The sequence below is a fragment of the Panthera uncia genome, chromosome D1 (assembly GCF_023721935.1).
Source record: "Panthera uncia isolate 11264 chromosome D1, Puncia_PCG_1.0, whole genome shotgun sequence".
Lineage (NCBI taxonomy): Eukaryota > Metazoa > Chordata > Mammalia > Carnivora > Felidae > Panthera > Panthera uncia.
The window spans coordinates 40,258,961-40,283,386 of record NC_064808.1 but is presented as its reverse complement, the minus strand read 5'-3'; the positions used below and the strand labels follow the sequence as shown (position 1 = coordinate 40,283,386).

The 24,426-nt window shown below is 35.3% G+C and overlaps 1 protein-coding gene across 2 annotated transcripts in view; it reads right to left on the bottom strand.

Moving 5' to 3' along the window:
• Positions 1 to 668: 668 nt before the first annotated feature.
• The window catches only part of PIK3C2A (phosphatidylinositol-4-phosphate 3-kinase catalytic subunit type 2 alpha), a 193,045-nt gene continuing 169,287 nt past the window's right edge, over positions 669 to 24,426 (bottom strand). For both annotated transcript variants that reach the window (XM_049617790.1, XM_049617783.1), the window contains 14 exons: positions 24,210 to 24,314; positions 22,534 to 22,626; positions 21,130 to 21,259; positions 15,600 to 15,736; positions 13,322 to 13,491; positions 11,753 to 11,909; positions 10,997 to 11,106; positions 8,481 to 8,688; positions 7,123 to 7,247; positions 5,829 to 5,946; positions 5,666 to 5,738; positions 5,216 to 5,325; positions 5,003 to 5,128; positions 669 to 2,974 (listed from right to left, as the gene is read on the bottom strand). In XM_049617790.1, coding sequence (XP_049473747.1) covers positions 2,792 to 2,974; positions 5,003 to 5,128; positions 5,216 to 5,325; positions 5,666 to 5,738; positions 5,829 to 5,946; positions 7,123 to 7,247; positions 8,481 to 8,688; positions 10,997 to 11,106; positions 11,753 to 11,909; positions 13,322 to 13,491; positions 15,600 to 15,736; positions 21,130 to 21,259; positions 22,534 to 22,626; positions 24,210 to 24,314 — 1,845 coding nt within the window. In that variant the 3' untranslated portion in view covers positions 669 to 2,791. The remainder of the gene's footprint in view (positions 2,975 to 5,002; positions 5,129 to 5,215; positions 5,326 to 5,665; positions 5,739 to 5,828; positions 5,947 to 7,122; positions 7,248 to 8,480; positions 8,689 to 10,996; positions 11,107 to 11,752; positions 11,910 to 13,321; positions 13,492 to 15,599; positions 15,737 to 21,129; positions 21,260 to 22,533; positions 22,627 to 24,209; positions 24,315 to 24,426) is intronic.

The window sequence follows — 24,426 nt, the reverse complement described above, 5'->3', positions numbered from 1 at the left end:
GCTAATCGAACAGCATGTAAGTAAATCCATGGATTATGGTAAGTGGGGGCTTTAGTCCTTTTTGATATGAAGTCTAAGTATCAAAATTGAGTATTTTCTAAGTGCCACAATACTTGAATCCAAGAACAGTCAACCAACTTAAGGCAAGATATTGAAACTTTTATACAACTTCAATTTGCAAAAAGAATACTTTATCAAATATCATACATGCCTTAACAGTTAGCTACCTATAGGTTTTTATAAAGGCAGTAATAAAAATGTCAGTGCAAGTTCTACATTGGGTTCCTCAGTAGAGAAAATAATAGGTTCTTGGAGTAAACCATTATTTCCAAATCCCAAAACACTGCAAAAGGAAATAATTTTTCTGGTGCAGGACTTACATGTAGCATAATTATTTTTACTCAGTAAAGATAGATATAAAACATTGTGATTATACATAAAAATTAGTGTCTTGGTGAGTCTGCTTAAACTTTTGCCTCAGATTTACTTCAATGCAAGCTTTATAAAATGTTTTTTTAAAAAACAACTGATTTAAAAATCTACTGATAATAGTGCAAAGAGGCATCTCTGTCCTTTTTTGTAAGGGCTGAAGATTAGCATTTTTACAAAGAAATAACTTACATTAAAATATATGTAAAATATGTGTGCATTTTTTTTTTTTAATGAGCAAAGAAGGCACAAAATGAGTTAAATTAAGAAAAAACATTACCATTTGTTCTGAACTCTGGTTAACTGAACAGTATCAATCATAATATACATTTTTAGGTAAATCCACATTTGTTGTAATGGAAAAATGACATCGCATTTTTTAGCTCTATTATTTGTGCTGAAAGACACTGCTGTAACAAATTGCAAATAGGCAGTATACATGGAGTCCAATTAACAACGGCCTTCCACCAACACAGTACTTTTTTTCTTTTCCTTTCTTTTTTTTACAGTGGCTAAGTGATAACTCATGGAATGAAATTAGGTCTCAAAGCTAAAGGGAAAATATCTAGCACTTCTTTATATCTGCAAAAGTACTTGTACACTACAAAGAAATGTTAACTGGATGTGGAAAAAGCAAAAAAAAAAAAACCAAAAAAAAAACGGTGCGCTTTGATCTGCATTTTAATTAAGTTATTAAATAGACAACACATTTTAACATTACAAAAAAAAAGACATTCATATATTATACTAACAGGGTTTCCTACAAATGGACCATTAGTGTTAGGCACCAAAAATTTCAAGTGTTTTTTTTTTTTTTTAATCTGTCCCATTGATAGATACATCCTCAGCCATTCTATTTCTGCTCTGTAGGTTTCACCATTTACATTAAACATTTGCACAGTTCATAAAAATTATGTTACGGGCAACTGAAGTGGAGACTGTCCTTTCTCTGCTGGTATTCTTCATTACATGTTTTGTCAGTTACCTCACAGCAACTAGATTACTACAATCTCTATTACCATTCAACAACTGTCAGAAAGTCCATGCTAGCCATGAGAATATATAAACATATTTATTCAAACTAAACACAAAATTATGTGTGCAGGTGAATAAAAATGAATCTTATCCTTAATGGTTACTGTAGAATAATTTCAATCATGTCCCTTATGATTCTGAATCCCATTATATTAAGTAATTCATGTGAATGTATAATGTTTACAAAAATAAGACAGCTTACAAGACAAATTTTGCTATAAAAAATATACATTAAAATTCAGTCTGGACCCTAGAATTCTTGTCCTGGGCCTCTTGTGAGGAGTCTGCCCTATTCATGGGGTTCTTCTACCAAACAGGAATGGGAACATGAGTGAACAATTTTCACTTGCTTAATGAAGAAGAGGAGTATAGATATATGGAGATGGATTACCAAAGTTCAATTCACACTCCTGGGAATAAATGTAGGATTATAATGGAATGATGGAATTTATTATACAGTTACATTGGTGAATCTCATTCAGTTATAGAGCAACAAAAACATAAATCAGATGTTTAAGTCACATGAGAAGTAGAAAAAATTATCTTTCTGTGGGAAAAACATTAGTAAATGTACATAATTCTTATCTTTAGTAAGTTGAAAGTGAGTGAAAACGACTTACTAATTATTTATCAAGTCAGGAAAAAATCAGAATGAAGTGCCAGGGAAGCATATGAAGTTAAGGCACCATTATTACAACTTCAGTGATTGGCACTTATTCTGAAAAAGGCTTTAAAGACATGGGTGATAAAAAGCAGTATTATTTTCCCCTACTTCTATAAACTACGTAGTAGTTCTGAACATAACTATCTACTTGTGCTTTGCTTTTCGGCCCTGTGAATAGCAGCTGCATTTTCTGGTAACATCCTGCACCTTTCCTTTCCTTTGGTGTTTACGAACACACACAATGGTAAAGGCTATAAAAGGTGCAAAACAGGAAAACAAACATGCTGTCTGTGTCTGTGTAAGAAACAATGCAAAATAGATGGCTGAACTGACATAGCACTATCAGACCAAACTAAAGCTATTACTCTGAATTGCTCAAGAAAGGATTAGATCCTTCACCAACTCAAAGTCTTTGTCAGGACTTATATATTAAGTTTAGAGTTTATAGCATTCTATATAATGACTTTAAAACAGCAATGGCTTCAACAAGTTCTTAAAGTTAATTATGTGACTGTTGGTCCAACAGATGTATCGAAATGCAGTTAAGTACATTTACTTTATAATTTCTGTCCAAGTATAAAAATACTATATAAAGTTCATAAGTGTGTATGTGTTTACGTGTTTATAACTATTCTTGCTTCCAAAACTCAGAAATTCATTAGCTTACAAATAGGTTGCCGCAGTCAGCTGATACCACTTAACGGTCTCTTTGCTCAAGTTGAAATCTTTTAAAGGCAGGGTTATTCCACCCAAGAAAAAATTCTCCCGCAGAGATTCTGCACTGAGAACACTGAGTTGAAGTTCTCTCTGTCTTAGGGTTTCCTTGCTATATCCACTGTACACAAGCTATAGCAAAGGCAAAAAGAAACAGTAAGTTACAGATTATTTTAAGTAAAAGCAGAAGTGAGATTAGTAAAGAGACTACAATTGCTGGCATTGACTATGACACATCTGGTGGAATGTGTCTCATACTTTAGATGCACATTTTGTATTCAGGAGTCTTGGATTATCATTATCATTGCTCTGAATGTCTGACATAGAAATGCACAAAGTAGAAAATTATTATTGGCTAAAAACTAACAACATGGATTTTCTGAGATGGAGGTATGGTGAAGGGAAAATCAGTTACAGTGCAGATGCCTGATATCTGAGCCGGAGAATGGAAGGAAGCAAGATGGGATAACATAATTATTTTACAAAAAAAAATAAGGGTTAGAATTTCTTCTTGTTGTCTTTTCTGTTGGATTTTATATGCCATGAAATGATAATTTCTGATTATCCATACTTCACTGCAAATTCACCAAGTACACATGCAGTTTATAGCAAATCTGGAATGCTGAAAAGCTCTTTGAAACATCACATCAAACAGATTTTTCCCCCCAACAAAGCCTCATCATAACTTCTAAGAAATATCACTTTAATGTAGTCCTTCTCACTGCCTAATAATAACTAAAAACTGGCCACATTTTATTTCTGGAAAGTACAACACTACCAACTAGAAAAAACCAATACTACTTTTTGAGAATAACATCACCTGGTCTTCATCAAATATTGTATATGCTTTTAAAGGGCTACATTTTAACAAACTTATAACCTCGATGAAAATCCAGATTTATTTTCTTCCAAATCTCTATCCAGACATTTTTGTTAATGCACACAAATAATGTGGTGTTTATCCTGAAAATGTAGTTAACTAAGGGTTAGCAGGCTTTAATAGCTAAGTAAGTTTCTAAGTTCTGAGTCACTCAGCAAAGTCACAGTTCTGTTCCACACTGTTCAGTTGATGCTTTGCTTATTGCTTTTAGTTTAGAGCACTCTTTATATGAAGAGGGTTGCTGGCAAACTAAAACCAATTAGGAAGAGGAGGATTTTTAAATTACATCCTATCAAATAAAAGTAAAAGTACTGAAGATGTTTTAAAAGGATAAACAGGGGGGCGCCTGGGTGGCGCAGTCGGTTGGGCGTCCGACTTCAGCCAGGTCACGATCTCGCGGTCCGTGAGTTCGAGCCCCGCGTCAGGCTCTGGGCTGATGGCTCGGAGCCTGGAGCCTGTTTCCGATTCTGTGTCTCCCTCTCTCTCTGCCCCTCCCCCGTTCATGCTCTGTCTCTCTCTGTCCCAAAAATAAATAAAAAACGTTGAAAAAAAAAAAAATTTTAAAAGGATAAACAGGAAGGGCATTTGAACTTCAGTTATCAGAAGAGCTGTCACGCAGAAGGAGGAAAAGAGTAGTTCTGTGTGGTTCCAAGAGGTACAACTGAAACCCACTAAGTGCAAATTGCAGGGAGTGAAGATTTCAGCCCAGTATAAAAAATAATCTAAGGGGTGCCTGGGTGGCTCAGTCGGTTGGGCATCCGACTTCAGCTCAGGTCATGATCTCACAGTCCGTGAGTTCGAGCCCCGCGTTGGGTTCTGTGCTGACAGCTCAGAGCCTGGAGCCTGCTTCATATTCTGTGTCTTCACCTCTCTCTGCCCCTCCCCTGCTCATGCTCTGTCTCTCTCTGTCTCAAAAATAAATAAAAACATTGAAAATAATAATAATAATAATCTAAGAGTTGGAACTGCCCAAATCAAAGTGGATGGCCTGGAAGCATTTCAGCACAGACTGAACATCCACTTTTTGGAAATGTTGCAGAGGGGCTACAAACATAGAAGGGTGGTTGAATAATAACTCCTAAGATCTTTTAAAACCTAAGGGTCAATGATGGCAGGTTCAATTCTGCAACATTTTGTTAAGTACCACTAGATTGCTATTGAGTAGTTTTACTAGAACAATAAATAGTTCTGCAACTGATACCTAAAAAATTTTAAGTGTTTAAACTTTAAAATCTCAAAAGAACAAATCTAGGACATTTTTAGAAATGATTTTAACCTACCATCTCATTGAATGTTGGATTCCTAGTTTTTCGTGAAATTTTGGTTTTCCGTTTGGATGTTTTGTGGGTATCTGGAAGTAGGTATGTTTTGACATATGGATTTGGGTCAGCTCCATCTTCAGTAACCTATAAAGAAAAGCATTCCCTTAACAGTAATACTTCTTACCAAGGTATAGGTTTTCTCTACAATCACCATTATTTGTAAACACTCACAAGATCTTTGATGTGCATCACCATGATGAAAAGAGTACCATTTCGGTAAGAGACAGATAATTTCACTGCTCCTCCAATTTGGCCTGGAGTAGGACTGAAAGGACCTGCATCTGAAAATATAAATACATTCATCTTTATTTTATCTTGCTTGCACTGGTTCAAACAACAACAAAAGAAATCTGCTATAATTCCACGACCATTGCATGTGGGCAAAGAAAAAGGTAAATAACCTAGTAGGCCACTGATTTATAGTTTTTTAGTAACCGCACTCTATCGGGAAAATGATGTGTCTCCAGAAATTGATGGCCTTGGAAAGAATACCCCCGTTTCATTCTCACCAGACCACTGCCAATAACCCCACTGTCACTCTGTCACATCCACTGAGAAATTACAGGTTTGCATGTCATAGGGAAGCTGTGAATTATCAAGAAAGAGAAAAAATAATCTCACCTGCAGTCCTAGCTATTCCTTCAGCTTTTTCATCACGAAGTAAAGGGTGGAAAAAAGTACAAACAAGATCACACTAAGACACAAGAGGAAAACAAATCATTAGTTTAAATATTATGTAGCACAAAGAAGAGTATGTGGTTATTTTTTCAATCAGGACAGTCACCTCGGCCACATCCGTTGAAGCACTCATCAAACTCTGTAAATAACTATTTAACTCAATTTTCCTTTTGGCTGCTACATCTTTTATGTGTGTTCTTCCCAGAACCATCCTATTAGGAAAACTACAAAAGAAAACAAAAACAAGTGGGATTTAAATTATTTCACCTGGAAGTATTTATAGAATTAAGTATAATATTTAATTAGAAATATTTTTAAAAATATATACTTAAATACAAAGTGGAGTCTTAATCTTCTAGAAAGTAAGTTTTGTAATTTCTTTTCAAAGTACTGGAGATGAAGTAGTTCATGTACCTGTTATCCTTTTATAAACCTTGGTACAAAAGACACATTGTTTTGCTATTTTGCTATTTATTACTTATTTTCTACTCTTTCTTCTCAACATTAGCCTATTCACAATATTTTATGCATATCTTCCAAAATAATCACTACTCACTCAATCAGCCAAAGTTATTGTTGAATAGTAGTCCCATAATAGGTCAATACTGTGTCCACAAGTGACATAGGGTCTAAATCAAGATAATCTTAACTCTGCCTGTTTTGCTGACAGTGGAAAATGAGACTGCACATGGAAATAAATTCTGATACCCACTTTGTTGACTCTTTACTTCTGAAAGCTAGTCTGAGAAGAATATGAGCAACTTGATGCAGGAAATCTATTGGTCATCAGCCACATCAAAACTGAGGGTTTTGAAAGGGTAACTGATACAAAACTAAGTTATATAAGATTTTGACTAACAGTCTCAATACCTCAGCTGTTTTTTTTTTTTTCCCCTCAAGGAGCTGAGTATGGCCAAAATTATTTCTGCAGTGATTTAAAATTCTGACTTTTCTAAAACCAAGATTCTAAATTATTATCTGGTGTTGCTCACTGTGGTACAGACAATAAACTAAGAGGTTCAACTAAGTTCCCTGACCTCATTGTAAAGGTAGTTGAAGCAACGATTTACCTAGCCCAATAGGATTTGTAAAAAAAATAATAATAATAAATAAATAAAATAAATAAAAGCTTCAACTGAAAGTTTTTTCTAGCTTTTCTAGAAAGCTATAAAATCCCATATTTTAAGTTTAGGATCTTGATCATTTATTCACTGTTTATTCATTCACCGAAAACATACAGTTCCTTGTCTATGGATGGATCAGACCCTTGCCATACAAAGGAAAATAAGTCACACATGGTCCACTGTATCTTACCACGTGTTTACACAAAGCTTTTGACCTACACTTGGTAAGAAATTGTTTCTGTGAAAAAAGATTAATAAACAACAATGGGAACATACCCTGGTAACTTCCAAAGTGGAAAAATAATACTGAGCTTATTGTGAAGCTCCTGAAACTCATCAAAGGTCCGGAACACAAATGATGGCTCAAGCTGTCCTTCCCTCAAAATTCGGACTACATAAATCTGAAAAGAAATCACAACCCAAATGCATTAAACAAAACACTTCCCTGACAGAAAATTTATAGCTTGACCATTCTATGTAGTCCAAATGCTTTTAAATTAGTAATCAATATGTCACTGATAGGAAACAGCAAACATAAAAGTCATCGTATTTATATATAGCACATCAACTATATCTAATACTGATATTAACCACTGTAAGATATATAAACAACCGGAAAGTGAAAGTCACTTATTTTCAGGATTAAATATAATAAATGTACTTCCTGAAATTTATAAATTTAGTGCATTTCCAATGAACATATTAATAGGTTCATTTAAAAGAGTAAATGAGAAAAGCAAAATTTATGGTGGCAGGAGGATCAGGGAAAACTTGTCTTACTGGATATTTAAACTATGGTAAAGTCACAGTACTTTACAGAATACAATCCTGTTATAGAAATAAGTCATATATTTACAGAAGACCAGAAATAAATTCAGGAATGAATATATGTATATCCATTACACTTAAAATATACTACCATTATAATATTCTACATTATGATATATTAATGTCATAAATCATTGAGGGAAAGAATGGACTACTCAGTAAAGTGGTGTTAGGATAAAACACTAAATAAACTTACAAAAATTTACTAATAGGTGCAAATTAAAATAATAAAATTGCTTTATAAAATATCACTTTATCAACAATTTAAAGACTGTGCTGCAAAGTATTTCCCAGCAAAAGTATTAGCACAAGGGTGAAAAATAATAAAACAGATGATCATGCTATCCTTTTGGGGGACAAGGGGAAGCATACTAAAGATGATGTTTTTGTTCAAAGATGAACTTTATGTGTGGGTGTGTGTTTTATAATACTTCATCCTTAGTGGAATGAGAACTAAAAACTTCATATGCTTATAAATAGGATGCATTTGTTACCATGAGCAAGCTTTACTTTAAAATTAAGAACAAATTCAAGGAAGGAGAAAAAGCAAAATAGCACCATCCTTTTAGTCTGGTCTCTGAAAGGAAGAGTAACATTCTTCTCCCATGGTTTGGGAGCAAATTTACCAAGAAATAAATACCAAAAAACAATAAGGGATTCCTCTATGTATTTATTTTGGACCATCCAAAAAGAAAGAAGTATGAGAAGAGCAAGTGTTAGGAACTTTAGCAGAGTCAGTGAAGGAACCAGGAAAGGACAACAGTAATGCATGCATGAGTCTCTACAAATACCAAAACCAAACTTACATAATGTTTATCCGGGTTGTATTTCTTATGGTAAGTGAAAACAGAGACTTCCTTGATTCGACCATCTTGTCTAAATGAGTATGTTTTGGGTGAAAATGAAAGGATGGGCTCATCATTGGAAGGAAGACCAGAAAAACGCAACTGAGCAAGATTGTGAATGAAGAAGTTAAACTTTGTGGCAATGCTTCCCAAACTTGATTCAATAAGCCTACAAAACAATCAGAAAATACATTAATAGTAAATGTTCATGAGAAAACATGTTCAGTTTTTTTTAACATAATAAAAGATGAAAAATATTTTCATTCCTTATTTAAAAAAATGTTTTAAGATTTCATTTTTAATCTCTACACCCAATGTGAGGCGTGAACTCACAACCCCGAGATCAAGAGTCACACACTCTACTGAATGAGCCAGCTGGGCGCCCCTTAAATTTTTATCTACCCACCTACCTACCTACCTCTGTGTCTCCGTGTGTGTGTGTGTGTGTGTGTATATATATATATACATGGAGCCTGAAGTCATGACCCTGATCATCAAGAGTCACATGCTCTACTAACTGAGCCAGTCAGGCACCCCATTTTCATTCCTTTTAAAATATTAAGCAGATCCTCACTTTGTAAAGGGTTTCCTTTGTTCTTCAGGCCAAAAACCCATTAAAAGATATTCCATCCCAACAAAACATTTTAGCACAAGAAAGTCTCCATTCCATCCCATTCCATTGTCTCCAAGAAACAATGCTTTCATTTCTTGAGCTCTGTGGGGTCCGATACCCCCAATTATAGAAGATAATTGGTATAATGCCAAAAAAATAATTATTTAATCCCCCCTTTTATTTATTTTGAGAGAGAGAGAGAGAAAGCATGTGTGCAAGTGGGGGAGGGGCAGAGAGGGGGAGACAGAGAATCCAAAGCGGGCCTCGAACTCAAACTGAGATCATGACCTGAGCTGAAACCAAGAGTCACAGTTGGACAGTTTACAATCGAGCCACCCAGGCACCCCTTTAATTCCCTTTTAATAAACAGGGAAGGTAGCAACTAAACAGGTGTAGAATGGAGCATCGGAAAATAATTCAAATTTAATAAAATCTCTTCTATCAAATAGTAGTAGCATTTGGAATCAGATTCCTTCTACAGATAATCATAATTTCCCTTAGTTGGAAAAAGAAGTTTTGACAGGATATGGAGTTTGGTGGGAATAAATCTGGAAGGCAGGTTTGAGTAAAACATTTTAGGCATGCAAAAAGAAACAAGAAGTCTCAGAAACAGGATAAACGAATCCAGAAAGAGGAAAGAGATTCAAAAAGAAAAGTCAAGAACCTCACACAAAGGTTCTTGCCTGGCTATGGACTGAATATTTGTATCCTCCAAAATTCATACATTGAACCCCAACCCCATATGGCCTTTATGGAGTTAATAAGATTAGAAGAGGTCATAAGGATAAGGATAAAAATTCCTATAAGAACACACAAGAAAGCTTATGCTTTCTTGTTCTATATCTCCTTCTTTCATGTGAGAAAACCTCAAGAAGGCAATGGTCTATAACCTAGAGCCTTCACCAGGAAGTGAATCAGCTGGCACCTTGATTTTAGACTTTCCAGCTTCCAGAACTAAGAGAAAATAAACGTCTGTTTTTTAAGCCATGTCGTCTATGGTATTTTGTTATGGCAGCTCAAGCAGACTGATACATGCCTGCTTTATAGTTTTGCCAGGAGAGGCAACAAATCTCTTTAAAAAAACAAAGCAAAACCCATCAATACCTAAATTATCAGGATTAGTTTGGAAGGCTATACAAAAGTCAGCTTCCTTCAATTCAATTCAGGCCAGACTCTTGAGACTAGGGAAGTCCAGTCCAGTTTTCTATCTCTTCTCCACTGAGAGGAAGAAGGCAAGAGAAAAAGGAGAAAAGAACATGAGCTCATGTGTCCCTCCCTGCTATGGCATAATAATGAGGTGGTATCACTATACCACAATAATGAGGTGACCAATTTGCCAGGAAGATATGCTTTTAAAGCAAAAATACCAAGTTCAAATGCCAATAATTGGTATACGTGTTTTAAGTACCATGTCATACATTAACAATTTACTATAGCAGTGTCCCAGAGTTCACTGTTTTAAGCATTTATAGTATCCACAAAAATTGTCATGGCAGAATCCTGAAAAACAGATTAACACAGATATTATTTTAGGAAAAAACCCAAAAAACCTTGTATTTGGCATTATAGAAAATACGTCTTGCAGAAATAGTTCATACACAGGATGTTTATAATTGAAGTCATATACTAAATAAAACCAGCTATTTTGAGAGAAATTTATTTTTAAAATGGTTATTGCAAATCCTTTACATTTATTCAGTAAACAAACTTCTGACATAAAATATACTTTTGATAAGGCTACTATTTGCTAATACTGTGATTCACAATTCCTTCCTGAAAAATCAGAATTTTGATATATAGCATTTGTTTAAGGAAAACAAATCAAAGCTATGTCCCTTCTCTAAAATATTTAAATATGCCTTACCTAGTGAAGAAAATTGTAGCTTCTGCATCTGTAGTTTGGGGTTGAAGTGCATCTCTAACATATTTCAAGTCTTGGATACTTGTAAGTTCAGGTAACCCTGAAGGAATCATCTGTAGAAAGGAAAAAAGAGTTTGTGAGTTCAATTTTTTAAAACTCTGTTCCTTACCCATCCCTTAAAAGCTGGCCAAATAATTAGAACTGAAGCAAACAAAACAATCACAGTTTTGAGGAGTTTGTATTAGTATTTTAGGGACCTAAGTGATTCGGTTACAAATGAAAAACACCAAGGCCAAGGAAGTCAATTGTTGGATGTCACAAAGCCAGGTTATGGAATAAAAGCTGTAAAATATAGACCTTTTGTCTAGTCCTCTGTTTTTACATCAAGTTCAGTCACAATAATCATAGTGGAGGTTTACTTTTAACTTAATAAATATCCAGAGAAGTATAAAAATCTGAACACACCCAGATTAAGACACAAAATATGTTCCAGCATTCCAGATGACCCTCTCAGGGTCCTTTTCAGGTACTTTTTACTCCTCACTCCCAGGGTAGCCCACTCTCATGACTTATTTTTTTGTATTTTATATAAACGGTGTCTGGAATATTTTACAGAGCAGCAATTTTTGAATATTTTGGTGATAGTATATCTGACATTTGAAACTACAGTAAATTTCATTCCAAAATATCCTTCTTTAGATACTGAAACACAGAGCAGTAATGTAAATTAATTAAAGGCTTATAAAAGAACAGAGTTACCAGAGAAAGGAGATTAAGAAAGAGGTTTGTTTGCTTTCTTATTAAGTTGTAGGCCTGGCAGCAGAGGTCCACAAACAACTGGAAACGAATGGTGGGCTTTTCACCCCCATTGATGACATATGCCATATCAGAAGTCAGCACAAAAGGAGCCCGATCCCTATTTAAAAAGAAAATACACACAAAGTATTATTTATAGAAGATATTCAAATAGTGCTATTGTTATCACATGGTTATTGAACGAAGCTATCTGAGCCATAGCAATTTCCAACTGGGAAACTTAGTACTGGGCAGTGTTGAATCTGCATTAAAACTTATAAATTTGTATTTGCAGGAAAGCCTTCATATAATCAATCTTATTACTTAGAATATATGAATTTTTTCCAAGATGATATTTATAAATCCACACACTCAAATAGTGATCAAATAGTAGCTACAAATATACAGACAAAAATTTTGCACTCATTGCCGTTATACAAATGGGAGCATTTTTTACAGGTACCACTAACTAGATAAAATACACCTTAATTCATTTCAGCAAAGGTTACCACACACACACACTCATCCTCGTGTACTACAATGGTAAAGTCATCTCTTAGGGTCTTTTTCATCCCCAGTCATGCTCAGTGGGAGCTACAAGGCAAAGAACAGCAAGAAAAGAGGCAGTTAATGTTTGGGACATTAATTTGTGAAATAAAAAGTGCCTCTCTTTTAAAATAAGTTGTGTCCACTAATTAAAATCAATGTTATGGCTAAATGTGTCAAAATATAGGTTCATCAAAATACACAAAGATATCTTACATAAAATTCTAATACTGTCAAAACAAAAGTATCTCTTACTTAACATTTATTTATTTTTGAGAGACAGAGGGAGACAGAGCACAAGTAGGGGAGGGGAAGAGATGGGGGCGGGGGAGAGGGACGGGGGCAGGAGTGCACAGAATCCAAAGCAGGCTCCAGGCTCTGAGTTATCAGCACAGAGCCTGACGCGGGGCTCAAACTCACAGACCCCGAGATTGTGACCTGAGCCGAAGTCGGACGCTTAACCAACTGAGCCACCCACGTGCCCCCAAAATGAAAATATCTTTAGCATTACTTGAAATGAATTCACTCAAAATCAACGATCTCTTGAATAAATCTGAAGAAAGCAAACCAACAGCTTCAGCTTTCTTGGGAAGAAAAAAGTGGAGGAGGAATGCTTAGATTGTAAAACAGTTGATGTTAAAACCATCAAAAACTTAACAATCACATGGTAAGAAAGGTCAATTTCTTTTTCCTTCAAGTAAAAATTACTACAGAAACTCTTGCATATATATATACAAATAATGGATGGGTACAGATAATTTTATTAATATCTTTTGAAAAGCGATTCACAATGTGGAAATCTTCAGAATTACCTGAAGTACTGTGTTTTTTTGTTTTTTGTTTTATAAGTAGGCTCTACACCCAACATGGGGCTTGAACTCATGACCCTGGGATTAAGAGTTGCATGCACAACTAACTGAGCCAGCTAGGCGCCCCCTGGGGTATTTCAGTGCCTCTCTTCTTTAGCAACAATAACAATATTAGTACCTTTTGAAGCTACCAAACATCTGTGCATGGCCCAAAAACTTTCCAAAGTCAATGTGAAACATATGTCCTGTGCTTCGAAGCATTATGTTGTCATTGTGTCGATCACAGATGCCTAAAACATAGGTAGCTACACAGCATCCAGCACAAGAATAGATAAAATTTTCAGAAGCCTGTAATAAAGATATAAAATTATTTTAGGAAAAAAAAATTTTTAAAGGAGGCAGGTTATAAAGATTAAAGTAATTCATCACCCTTTGAAAACACTATCATAATCCATTTTCTTAATAGCTTATAAACTAGGTTATGGTAACAATAGCCAGCCTTTTCCTATTTTGAAAACAAAAACACCTTCTAAAGATGGTTATTGCCCCTATCTCTCCGACTTTTGTCTTTTAAAAGGCAGAGATCCTGCCAGTCCCTACTGAGGGTATGTGCTGCCTTTGAACATCTTGTAAGAATCATCGTTGTGGACCTCTGCTCCTCACAGGCTCTGCTGCTTAGCACAAGTGGTAACACTGTGATAAAGGATTATAAAAGAGTATTTTCCCTTTTTTGGCTTATAGGGAAGGCATGTATGAAGAAAGTCACCTGCTATCTTTAAACATACAATAATATAACTAATGTGTTTTGTTGACTCCTTATGTAACATCTGCAAGTTTCTCAAAGATGGAAATCTTTCACTTTAGTCTTGCTTGTCCTGGGGATTAAGTTATTAACACAACATCATATAGAACGATACAGCAAGATGTATATAATAAGTATTCTTGTCCAAAGCATATGCATTTAGTATATTCTCAAGACACTACATTTTATTTTTGTTTGTTTTTTAAGTAGGCTTCACGCCTAGTGTGGAGCTTGAACTCACAACCCTGAAATCAAGACCTGAGCTGAGATCAAAAGTCTGATGCCCCTCAAAATAGTACATTTCTGAATGGAGCAGTCATATGGCTCTATATGTCCATGTGATTATTCCCCAGAAATTATTACTGATGATGATAAGACCAAATGTTTAAATAGCACTTATCACAAACTAGGCACTATTACTATTCTCTTTCTACATACAAACACAGTATATGACAAAGGTACCATTATGATAGCTATTTTACATATGAGGGAAACTGAAACAGAGTAATTATTTTCCCAGAACCACCTAATTGTTAAGTGGCAGATCCAAGATTCAAACCCAAGCGATGTGACTCCACTATGTTATATTCTTAGTAAAGGATATTAAAAGTTAAATGCATAAAAAGTACACAATGTATTTTACTTGACAATTATTTTGTGTCAAACCACTTTCCCTGGAACCACAAAAGAGCCAACATTACTATAAACAAGTATTGGCTTTTGCTGCACTGCTTCCTCAATACCACAACAAAGAAAAGGGGTTGATCTTAAACAGTTTAAAAGACCAACAAAGGGCAAAATTCCTCTACAAAATTAAAATTTCTCAACAGACAGCATTTGTACATATCCTTAAATATGATACATTAATGACATAAAGTAGGTTGGCAAATGATATTAAAATAGATCTCCTTATATTGCCATTGAAAGTGTTTTTAGAAAGGAAAAAAAAAAGTGTTCTTGAGTCTTTCTTAGGCCAATTTAGGATCATTGAAAGTTTTTAACTCTTAAGAGATTTTCCTTTCCTATTATAGCATTCAAAAGTGTGCCAAAAGAAAAAAATGACACCTCTAATAACTATCAACTACAGAATTTACTCAATGTAGGGCTTTCCATATAAACTCACTTAATTCTCATAATAACCTTAGAGTACTATTATTTTTTACAGCCATAATAAGTACTATAATACCATAATATATCCTGTTTTATACCACAGGTCACTGAGGCACAAAAGAGGTTAATAATTTGCCCAAGGCTCAATAGCTAGTGAGGAACCTGGGACCTAAGTCAAGCTCAGAGAGTCTAGCCCATAATCTTGCTCTCAACTACCACACAATACAGCCACTCTTCCTCATTTCCATAACTTTTCCAAGATCTTTGTGAAATATAACATTCTGCATTATAAAAATACCTCTGTTTTGCTGGCCTCTAAAACATGTTTGGAATGTTTGGAGGGTAATTTAGCATTGGTTTCACTCAGACTCCTGCCATTAAATATACTGTTTTTATACATATATTTTTTTAATTAGAGAAAGATGGCTGTTTTTACAACTTAAACTAAACGTCTAATCACCAGAGCTGGAAAATGAAAGCACTTATGACCTATGTTAATACATTTTTGACAAAGTTATCTGGAATAAGGAGACATGCTAATCACCTTTTCATATTCCTCTTCAGAAGGATTGTATTTCCTCAGCCACTCTGCAAGTGGTTTATCTTTAAAGGATCCAGTCACACCATATTCCACTTGGATTTTCCTGAGGGTATCTGAAGCAGGAACTAGCTCCACCATACCTTTAACAACAAAACATTAATCTATGTGAAAATGTCTCCCAAGAGTAAGCCTTTAAAAAATTTACAGCTTTAGAATGCCTGGGTGGCTCAGTCGGTTGAACGACTGACTCCTGATTTCGGCTCATCAGGTCATGATCTGCGGTTGTGGAGATCAAGGCCCAAGTAGGGCTCTGTGCTGACAGAGCCTGCTTGGGATTCTCTCTCCCTCTTACTCCCTCTCATGCACGCACGCTCAAAAATAAAATAAACATTTATTGTACTTTTTTTAATGTTTATTTTTTAAGAGCATGAGTGGGGGAGGGGCAGAGGATCCAAAGCAGGCTCCATGCTGACACCAGACAGCCCAATGTGGGGCTTGAACTCAAGAACCATGAGATCATGACCTGATGAGATCAGGTGGCTGAAGTCAGACACCTGAGTCACCCAGGTGCCCCAATAAACAAACATTAAAAAAAAAAATTATAGCTTTCAATCTTAAATTTTTTTTTTCAACGTTTTTTATTTATTTTTGGGACAGAGAGAGACAGAGCATGAACGGGGGAGGGGCAGAGAGAGAGGGAGACACAGAATCGGAAACAGGCTCCAGGCTCCGAGCCATCAGCCCAGAGCCTGACGCGGGGCTCGAACTCACAGACCGCGAGATCGTGACCTGGCTGAAGTCGGACGCTTAACCGACTGCGCCACCCAGGCGCCCCTATAGCTTTCAATCTTAGACATGAGATACCAGTTAGGAATTATCATTAAAAAAAAATTAAGTCTCTTAAATACAGAGAACAAACAGAGGGTTGCTGGAGGGGTTGAGGGAACAGGGATAGGCTAAACGGGTAAGGGGCATTAAGGAATCTACTTTGAAATCATTGCTGCACTACATGATAACTAACTTGGATGTAAATTAAAACATAAATAAATAATTAAAAAAAAAAGAATAGGGGCGCCTGAGTGGCTCAGTCGGTTAGGCGTCCGACTTCGGCTCAGGTCATGATCTCGTGGTTTGGGAGTTCGAGCCCTGTGTCGGGCTCTGTGCTGAGAGCTCAGAGCCTGGAGCCTGCTTCGGATTCTGTGTCTCCCTCTCTCTCTGCCCCTCCCCTGCTCATGCTCTGTTTCTGTCTCAAAAATAAATAAAAACATTAAAAAAAAAATTAAAAAAAAAAGAATAGTATCTACTTCAAAGAGTTATTAATGAGTATTAAAGAAGTCTACGTGACATATTTAGCATGATGTTTGGTACATAGTAAAGTCTATCCAATGGTAACTATTTTTATTATGATAATTATTATATAACTCCTATAAAATTCTCTCTTTCCTTTCCCCACTTGCACTGTTTGTCTCTCTCAAAATAAACTTTAAAAACTAAACATTAAAAAATTGTAAAAATGGTAGATTTTAAATAAAATAAACAAATAAAAAAACAAATAAATAAAAGTCTGGAAGCCCATGCTAGAAAATTTAAGCAATCAAAATTTTTTTATTTTCAGAAGTACCCAAAATCTAACAGCTGCATTTGACTATTTGAGACTCTACAGTTTATACAATCATGTGCTACACACTCCCAAGAATAACAATTTTAATTACAAATTAGCAGATTCTGACCTAGTTAATAAAGTTACTTGTAAGATATGTGCCATCTCATTTCAGCACAAAACAGCTTACTCTGATCATGTATTTGGGAATTGATGCAATGTTTCAGAGTACACCAAGCCCTTTCAAAGGGAAGAGCAGATTAAGATTGTCCTTGTGATAATGTGTAAATCTCCAGTATGTGTTGTCTTCATAACTGAAAATGTAAATGCCTGGCTAGGCAAATCATTTTTTATTTTCCCTACTTTTTAAAAAAATGTTTATTTTGAGAGAGAGAGAACATGCACGAGCATGTGAGCAGGGGAGGGAAGACAGAGCGAGAGGTAGAGAGAGAAGCCCAACCAGGCTCCTCACTGCCAGTGTGGGGCCGCACGTAGCAATCCCACAAACCGTGAGATCATGACCTGAGGAGCCACCCAGGCACCCCATATTTTCTCTACTTTTAAAACAAATAAATTTTAAAACAAATAAACTTTTGAAACAAATAAATTACGGGACATTTACATAAGGGAATACAATGAAGTAGATCTCTATGTACTTATGCTTAAAAATATGCATAAGACTGATCACATATTAAATACAAAATCCAGATGGAGAACTGTCCTTTTGTATTTAAAAGAAAGATTATGTATGTTAGAATATCATGCATGTTAGAATATATACAAAATAGTCCCAGAGGGCTATGTAAGTGGCTTTATTTTGGAAGTAGGATGCCTAGGATTAAAAATGGAGGTGTGGGAGAAACTAAGATTTACTTTTCAATTTATTCTATTACATGCTACACAGATATTTTACTATGTGCATGAACTATTTCTATAACTAAATAATTTGTTTTATGGATTTTAAAAACCAAGGAAATGCAGTAGTGTCAAAATAACGAAATGGACACAAAGACTTGCTCCAGACAAAGGGCTGGAAGAAAGCAAGTTGGCCAAGGCCTTCAGACCACCCCAAAACAAAGTATGCAGGGCCAGGTTTTAATCCTAGTAGCCTGGCCAAACAACGCACAATGAATTCATTTGGATCTTCTATGTTGTTTTGGTTGCATCATCTAGTTTATAGTTCACAGTGACATCCCTTTTCAATGAGCACCTGGACCTTGATTCTATGACAACATTTAATCAAAATTTTAATATATGAATAAATTTTTAATTTTATAATCAAATATGCATAGATGCAAATTACTATGTGCAAAAACAGTGGACCAAAGTTCATAAAATATACAAAGTAATACCAGCTATGTAAGATACGGTCACTGCCCTAAAGGAACTTACTATCAATCCAGTGGGGAAGATACAAAACACACAGTAAATGCCTGGTGAGTATTTAAAGACAACTATTGAGTCTGAAGAAGTGAAGATTAGTACAAATACCGAGATACTAGTTAAAAACTTCACAGAGGATGGAGATGTGATTTCTTCATTTGAAAAATAAGGACACTTGTGAGGGAACACAAGTGAAAAGCTTAGACCAGGGCAAGACACAAAGTAAACACTCAACCATTAGAAACAACATAAAAAACATGAGGAATCTGCCTCCAAAGTTACATGGAATTCCGTAAGAAGAAAGAAAAAGTTCAACTATATGAAATAAGTGTGGTGACAAAAAAAAAAAAACAATCTAATGAAATGGTAGGCTCTCGTTGAGGAATTTTAATAAAACAACTTCCTTTTACAAGACTTAAATGAAAAACAACCAGCAAGAATTCTTTTTTTTTTTTTTTTCAACGTTTATTTATTTTTGGGACAGAGAGAGACAGAGCATGAACGGGGGAGGGGCAGAGAGAGAGGGAGACACAGAATCGGAAACAGGCTCCAGGCTCTGAGCCATCAGCCCAGAGCCTGACGCGGGGCTCGAACTCACGGACCGCGAGATCGTGACCTGGCTGAAGTCGGACGCCCAACCGACTGCGCCACCCAGGCGCCCCAGCAAGAATTCTTTAATTGACCGGGTTTCCTTTTTGACAAGATAAAGTATGTACATCCTAAACTAAGAAAGGAAAGTGATAAGGCTCTCATACTGTCCTGATGGATAAAATGGAGAAATGTGGAGTGGCTGATAACACAATAAAGTTGATGAGTAACTAATTAAAATACTTAGTAAATAAATAAAATGATTTAGCAATCATTTGAAAGGAAATCTCTAGTGACATGCCACAAGGGTTGGTCCTTAGTTCTCTCAGCAAACTTTTTTTTTCAATGACTCGGTAGAAGCTACAGAATGTATGTTCTTCAAATCAGTTCATGACACAAACTAAGAGGTTTAATGACAGATAACAAAAGTCAGATTTTAAAAAGAATCCAAGAGGCTGAAAAGTAATGGATCAAATATAACAAGAAAGTTAATAGATAAGGTCCTACACTTGGGTTGAAGATATAAAATATGCAAGTATAGAACGGCCAAGGCATGATTTAGCAAGAGTTAGTATGATGATTTTACTTGTTAAGTTCCACATGTGCAAGACTTTGCCCACTTTGCATTCTACCAAGTCCAGGTGCCATTCTCAGAGACTGGATCACTTAAACCCTTTACAATGAAAACAATCAGATAATAAGGTAACCTAATGGCTAAAGAATTTGAAACTCAGGATCTGAGGCCACAATACTTTCATCATAAAGAGGGATTTGACTTAATTATATGATAGTCTAAAACAGAACTGGAACTCATGGGTAGAAGACACTAGGAGTCAGTTCCCATTCACCAGAATACAAGAAAACTTCTATAGTCATCAGAACTATCCAGGATAGGGCAGACCAACTTGAAATGCAGTTAAATTTCCTTAAGTATAGGCATTTAAGCATAAAATGAATGGCAAATATTAGAAGGATGATTAAATAATTTTTCAGGTGACTTTCTAGTGTCTATGATTAGATTCTGAGAAGCATTTCTCATTTCCACCAACTATAAATGATCTTTCCCTACTTTAAAACCCCATGGTACTGACTTTGTAATTTTTTTTAGAGCTTTTAGCTTATTAAAGTATCTGCGAATTACTTTTTAATTTTTTTAATTTATTTTTTTAATGTTTATCTATTTTTGAGAGAGAGAGCACAAGTAGGGGCAGAGAAGGAGGGAGACACAGAATCCGAAGCAGGCTCCAGGCTCTGAGCTGTCAGCACAGAGCCTGACACAGTGCTCGAACTGCAAGATCATGACGTGAGCCAAAGTTGGACACCTGACTGAGCCACCTAGGGGCCCCTTTTTCAAATTATAGGTCTTTAATTGCTTCCTTCTAAATATAAGCACTCCATGTTATTAGCATTTTGTTGATAGATTAGCAACAAACATTTGTTGAATAAGAATAATGATAATAGTTACAATTTATTGAGTACCTAATATGTTTCACATACTGGGGTGTTTTATATTGATTATCTCTTTAATTATCACAATTATTTCTGGGTGTAGTACTTTTACTATTCACACCAAACATGTGTGGTAAGGAAATAAACTTAGCAAATAAGAAGAAGAATTCTGCCCTTAAGTAGAAAAAAATTTTGAAACCATTATTTTATTTTGCAGAAATGAAACCAAAGTTGGTTTAACTTAGACACGGCCTTAATTTTAAATCAAAAGCTGAAGACCATACAGTTTCATTCAATCAATCAACAGACACCTCTGGTTACTGCAAAGCATTCATTGGGGCTACTCAATGACTTATTTGTGAACAAATAAATCAATAAAGTAACACGAAATTAAAGTAAGAAACAACTGAGATCATAGTGTTCAGCATCAGGACTCCCTCAGGGCAGGTACACTATGAGCTAAGTTCACAGAAAAGAAATAATAAGACACCAAGACAGAACTAACAGACTTACCACGATCTCTGCCAGTTGAGAGGCATTTGAAAATTACCATCCTCAGATCTAGTCCTTCTTTAAGCCAGATCTTGTCCATAATCTTTATCATTTGTAAAGCTAACATATCTTGCCGAAGATCTTCACCAACCTTGGAATCAAAGAAACAAAATGAAACCTGTACCTTTCCAAAAGACTTAACTATGTTACATACTATTAAAGGCAGGGGGAGGGAGAAATAATAGAAAGAGTAAAGAATGAGATGAACAGAACTGCCTTTTTATTTTTCTGCAGCATTCCAGAAGAAATTACTTAACCTCTTCATGTCTCAATTTCCTGAACTATACACTTTAGAGGATTTGATTTTATGGTATGTGAATCATATTCAATTTTTTAAAAGGCCAAAATGGAGGGTCTTTGTCATAACCAAAACATTCCATATTTAGACTGTATCAATGCCAATATCCTGATTGTGATATTATATGATAGCTTTGCAAGGTGTTATATTGAGAGAAACTGGGTAAAGGTACCCAGGATCTCTGTATAATTTCTTATAACAGGCTATGAATCTATAATTATCTCAAACTAAAAGTTTACTTAAAAAAAAAGTTAACCCTGCCAAAATAAATTCTAACTGGAATCACATCAAGTTTTCATTTTCTTTTTAAAATTGGATAAAATAACTTTAAGACACATAATGATGAATATATTTTTTTAACTAGTTATGAAAAAAAGGAGATTTGCCTTAACTAATACTAAAACTTAATATATAAAATTTCTGTATTCAAATAGGTGGTACTGTTTTAGAAAATAGCAAATACATCAGTAAAATATAACCCAAACCAGATGTAAGTTAGGAGAAAAATATAAATATATTTTGCATTTACATTTATATATATTTATATAAATATATGTTTATATTTTTATCAAAGATAGTGCAAGAAAAGCTATCTTTATGAAGCTCCATTAACTCAATGAATTAATGAAAACTCTCCATTCTTTCTTCAAAATATATGAATTATTATCACAAGATGCAGAACTTTGGTAATAGGTTACTCGGTAGTGCTCCACTCCTGCTGCTTCTCACAGGTAAGTTATGTGTTTCCAAAAACCAGTGCCATTGCTCACAGTTGTGCACTTTCACACAGCACAACTCCCAGGGGTGCCACTCACATGACAGTCTGTGTGAAAGGCACTGCATGCAGTTATGATGTGTTCAACCAGCAGGGCCTAGGTAGCAGCTCTAGCCCAGAGTTGCATTTGTTCCCAAATCTGTCTGGAAACAATTTATGTCAGCAATATTTTTTCACTTAATTATTCAATTTAATTAAATATTAACTAAAATTACTTTGCAATTTGGAAAAGGAATTTGAGAAAATAATTTTTAAATTATCATTTTAAAACAAAGTAACCTCATTTGCTCACCTTAAACATGACATTAATTTCTTCCCCCATTGGATCAGCATTCACCATTGTCACTTTTAGGGGCACAGCATTAGAACTAAAGAAGGAACAGGACTACAAATACAACATGTTTAAGCATTAGAAAGATAACACTGGAATAAAAATGGGTTTAAGGTTTTTGTCCTAGGCATTTCTCCCTTCACTTGTTCCTCTGAATTAAGGCAAATGAAATAACACATGTGAACTGCTTTTTAGATCACCTAGCAGACAAGAGGTATTTAAAAAAAACTTTTTGAAACTGACTTAAACATAGCATATATAAGTAAAATATTACCTACTACTCTCTAAACAGAGAAGCAAAACCTTGAAAGCTTGAGACAAAAATTATTAAAATTTTGACCTTTAGAAGTGTCATAATTCCTCAACAGAGCATAAAATTTTGTATACTCTTACCCTTTCCTCAATCAGTATGATCTAGAATGAGACCTCTACTTCTCCTTTTATGGTGCTCTTATAATTAATAATTAGCCATGCAATCAAATAGTGACACTAAATTTTAAAATTTCATTAGCAAAGAGCAAACCTTATTTTAAAATGAAACTGGTTAAAAAAACTAATTTAAGACAGACCAATTAGGGGCGCCTGTGTGGCTCAGTCAGTTAAGCATCTGACTTTGGCTCAGGTCATGATCTCACAGTTCATGAGTTTGAGCCCCACATCAGGCTCTGTGCTGAAAGCACAGAGCTTCTAAGGTGCTCTGTCTTCTAATGCTCTGTCTTCCTCTCTCTCTGCCCCTCCCCAGCTTGTGCTCTCTGTCTCTCTCTCTCAAAAATAAACATACATTAAAAAAAAAAAAAAAAAAAGACAGACCAATTAAGGGAAACAACAAACAAAACCCAAGGAGAAAATGTGACCCATCCCTAACATGACCCTCGTCAATGACATACGACTCAGGCACCCATGGTTAAATTTCAGTAAAGAGTAGCCATGTATCAACTTAAGAAATCAAATCCAAGACTCCTTTATGGATACTTAAACCCTAGCCTTTCAAAACCACAGACATTAATTGGTTGCCTTTGCTGAATTCGCTGCTTTTGCTCAATTCTGATGATTACTCAACTACTTTCTGATGGCTCTAAAAAGTTTTATAAACCTGGGAAGAGTCTATCTGACCATTCACATGGGAGGAAAAAAAAATGCCTATTTGTGACTGAATTACAACATATGCTTCCAAGGTACCATAGTAAAGAATAATTTGAGATGGGGGTGCCTGGGTGACTTAGTCGGTTGAACACCTGACTTCGGCTCAGGTCATGATTTTGTGGTTCTTGAGTTAGAGCCCCATGTCAGGTTCTGTGCTGACAGCTCAGAGCCTGGAACCTGCTTCAGATTCCCTCTCTCTCTGCCCCTCCCCAGCTCATGCTCTGTCTCTCTCAAAAATGGATAAATGTTAAGAAACTTTTTTAAAAATTTTGAGAGAGTAAATAATTTTATATTGTTTTTTTCTTTTAGGAATGGTGATTAAGTAAACATTACTGATATAAAGATGGATCTTATAAACAGACATCCATAAATACCTATATAACCAACCTATGCAGGTTTTATCCTCATTTGCTTTAAGCATATCTGCCCATCTGCTTTCTTCCTACAAATTATTTTGAAATACAATATGAACTTATAAGCATTTTATGTGTCACCTTAATATTTAATTCTTTTGCAACAAGACTTGGTTTGAGAGGAAGACGGCATTTATTTCTTAAGAAAAAGGACTGTACTCGTTCCATACTCCTTTGGAGGACAACCTAGGAAAAGAGAATGATACTATTAGTACATAAAGAAAATGAAGATCAGGGGCGCCTGGGTGGTTCAGTCGGTTGAGTGTCCGACTTCAGCTCAGGTCACGATCTCACGGTT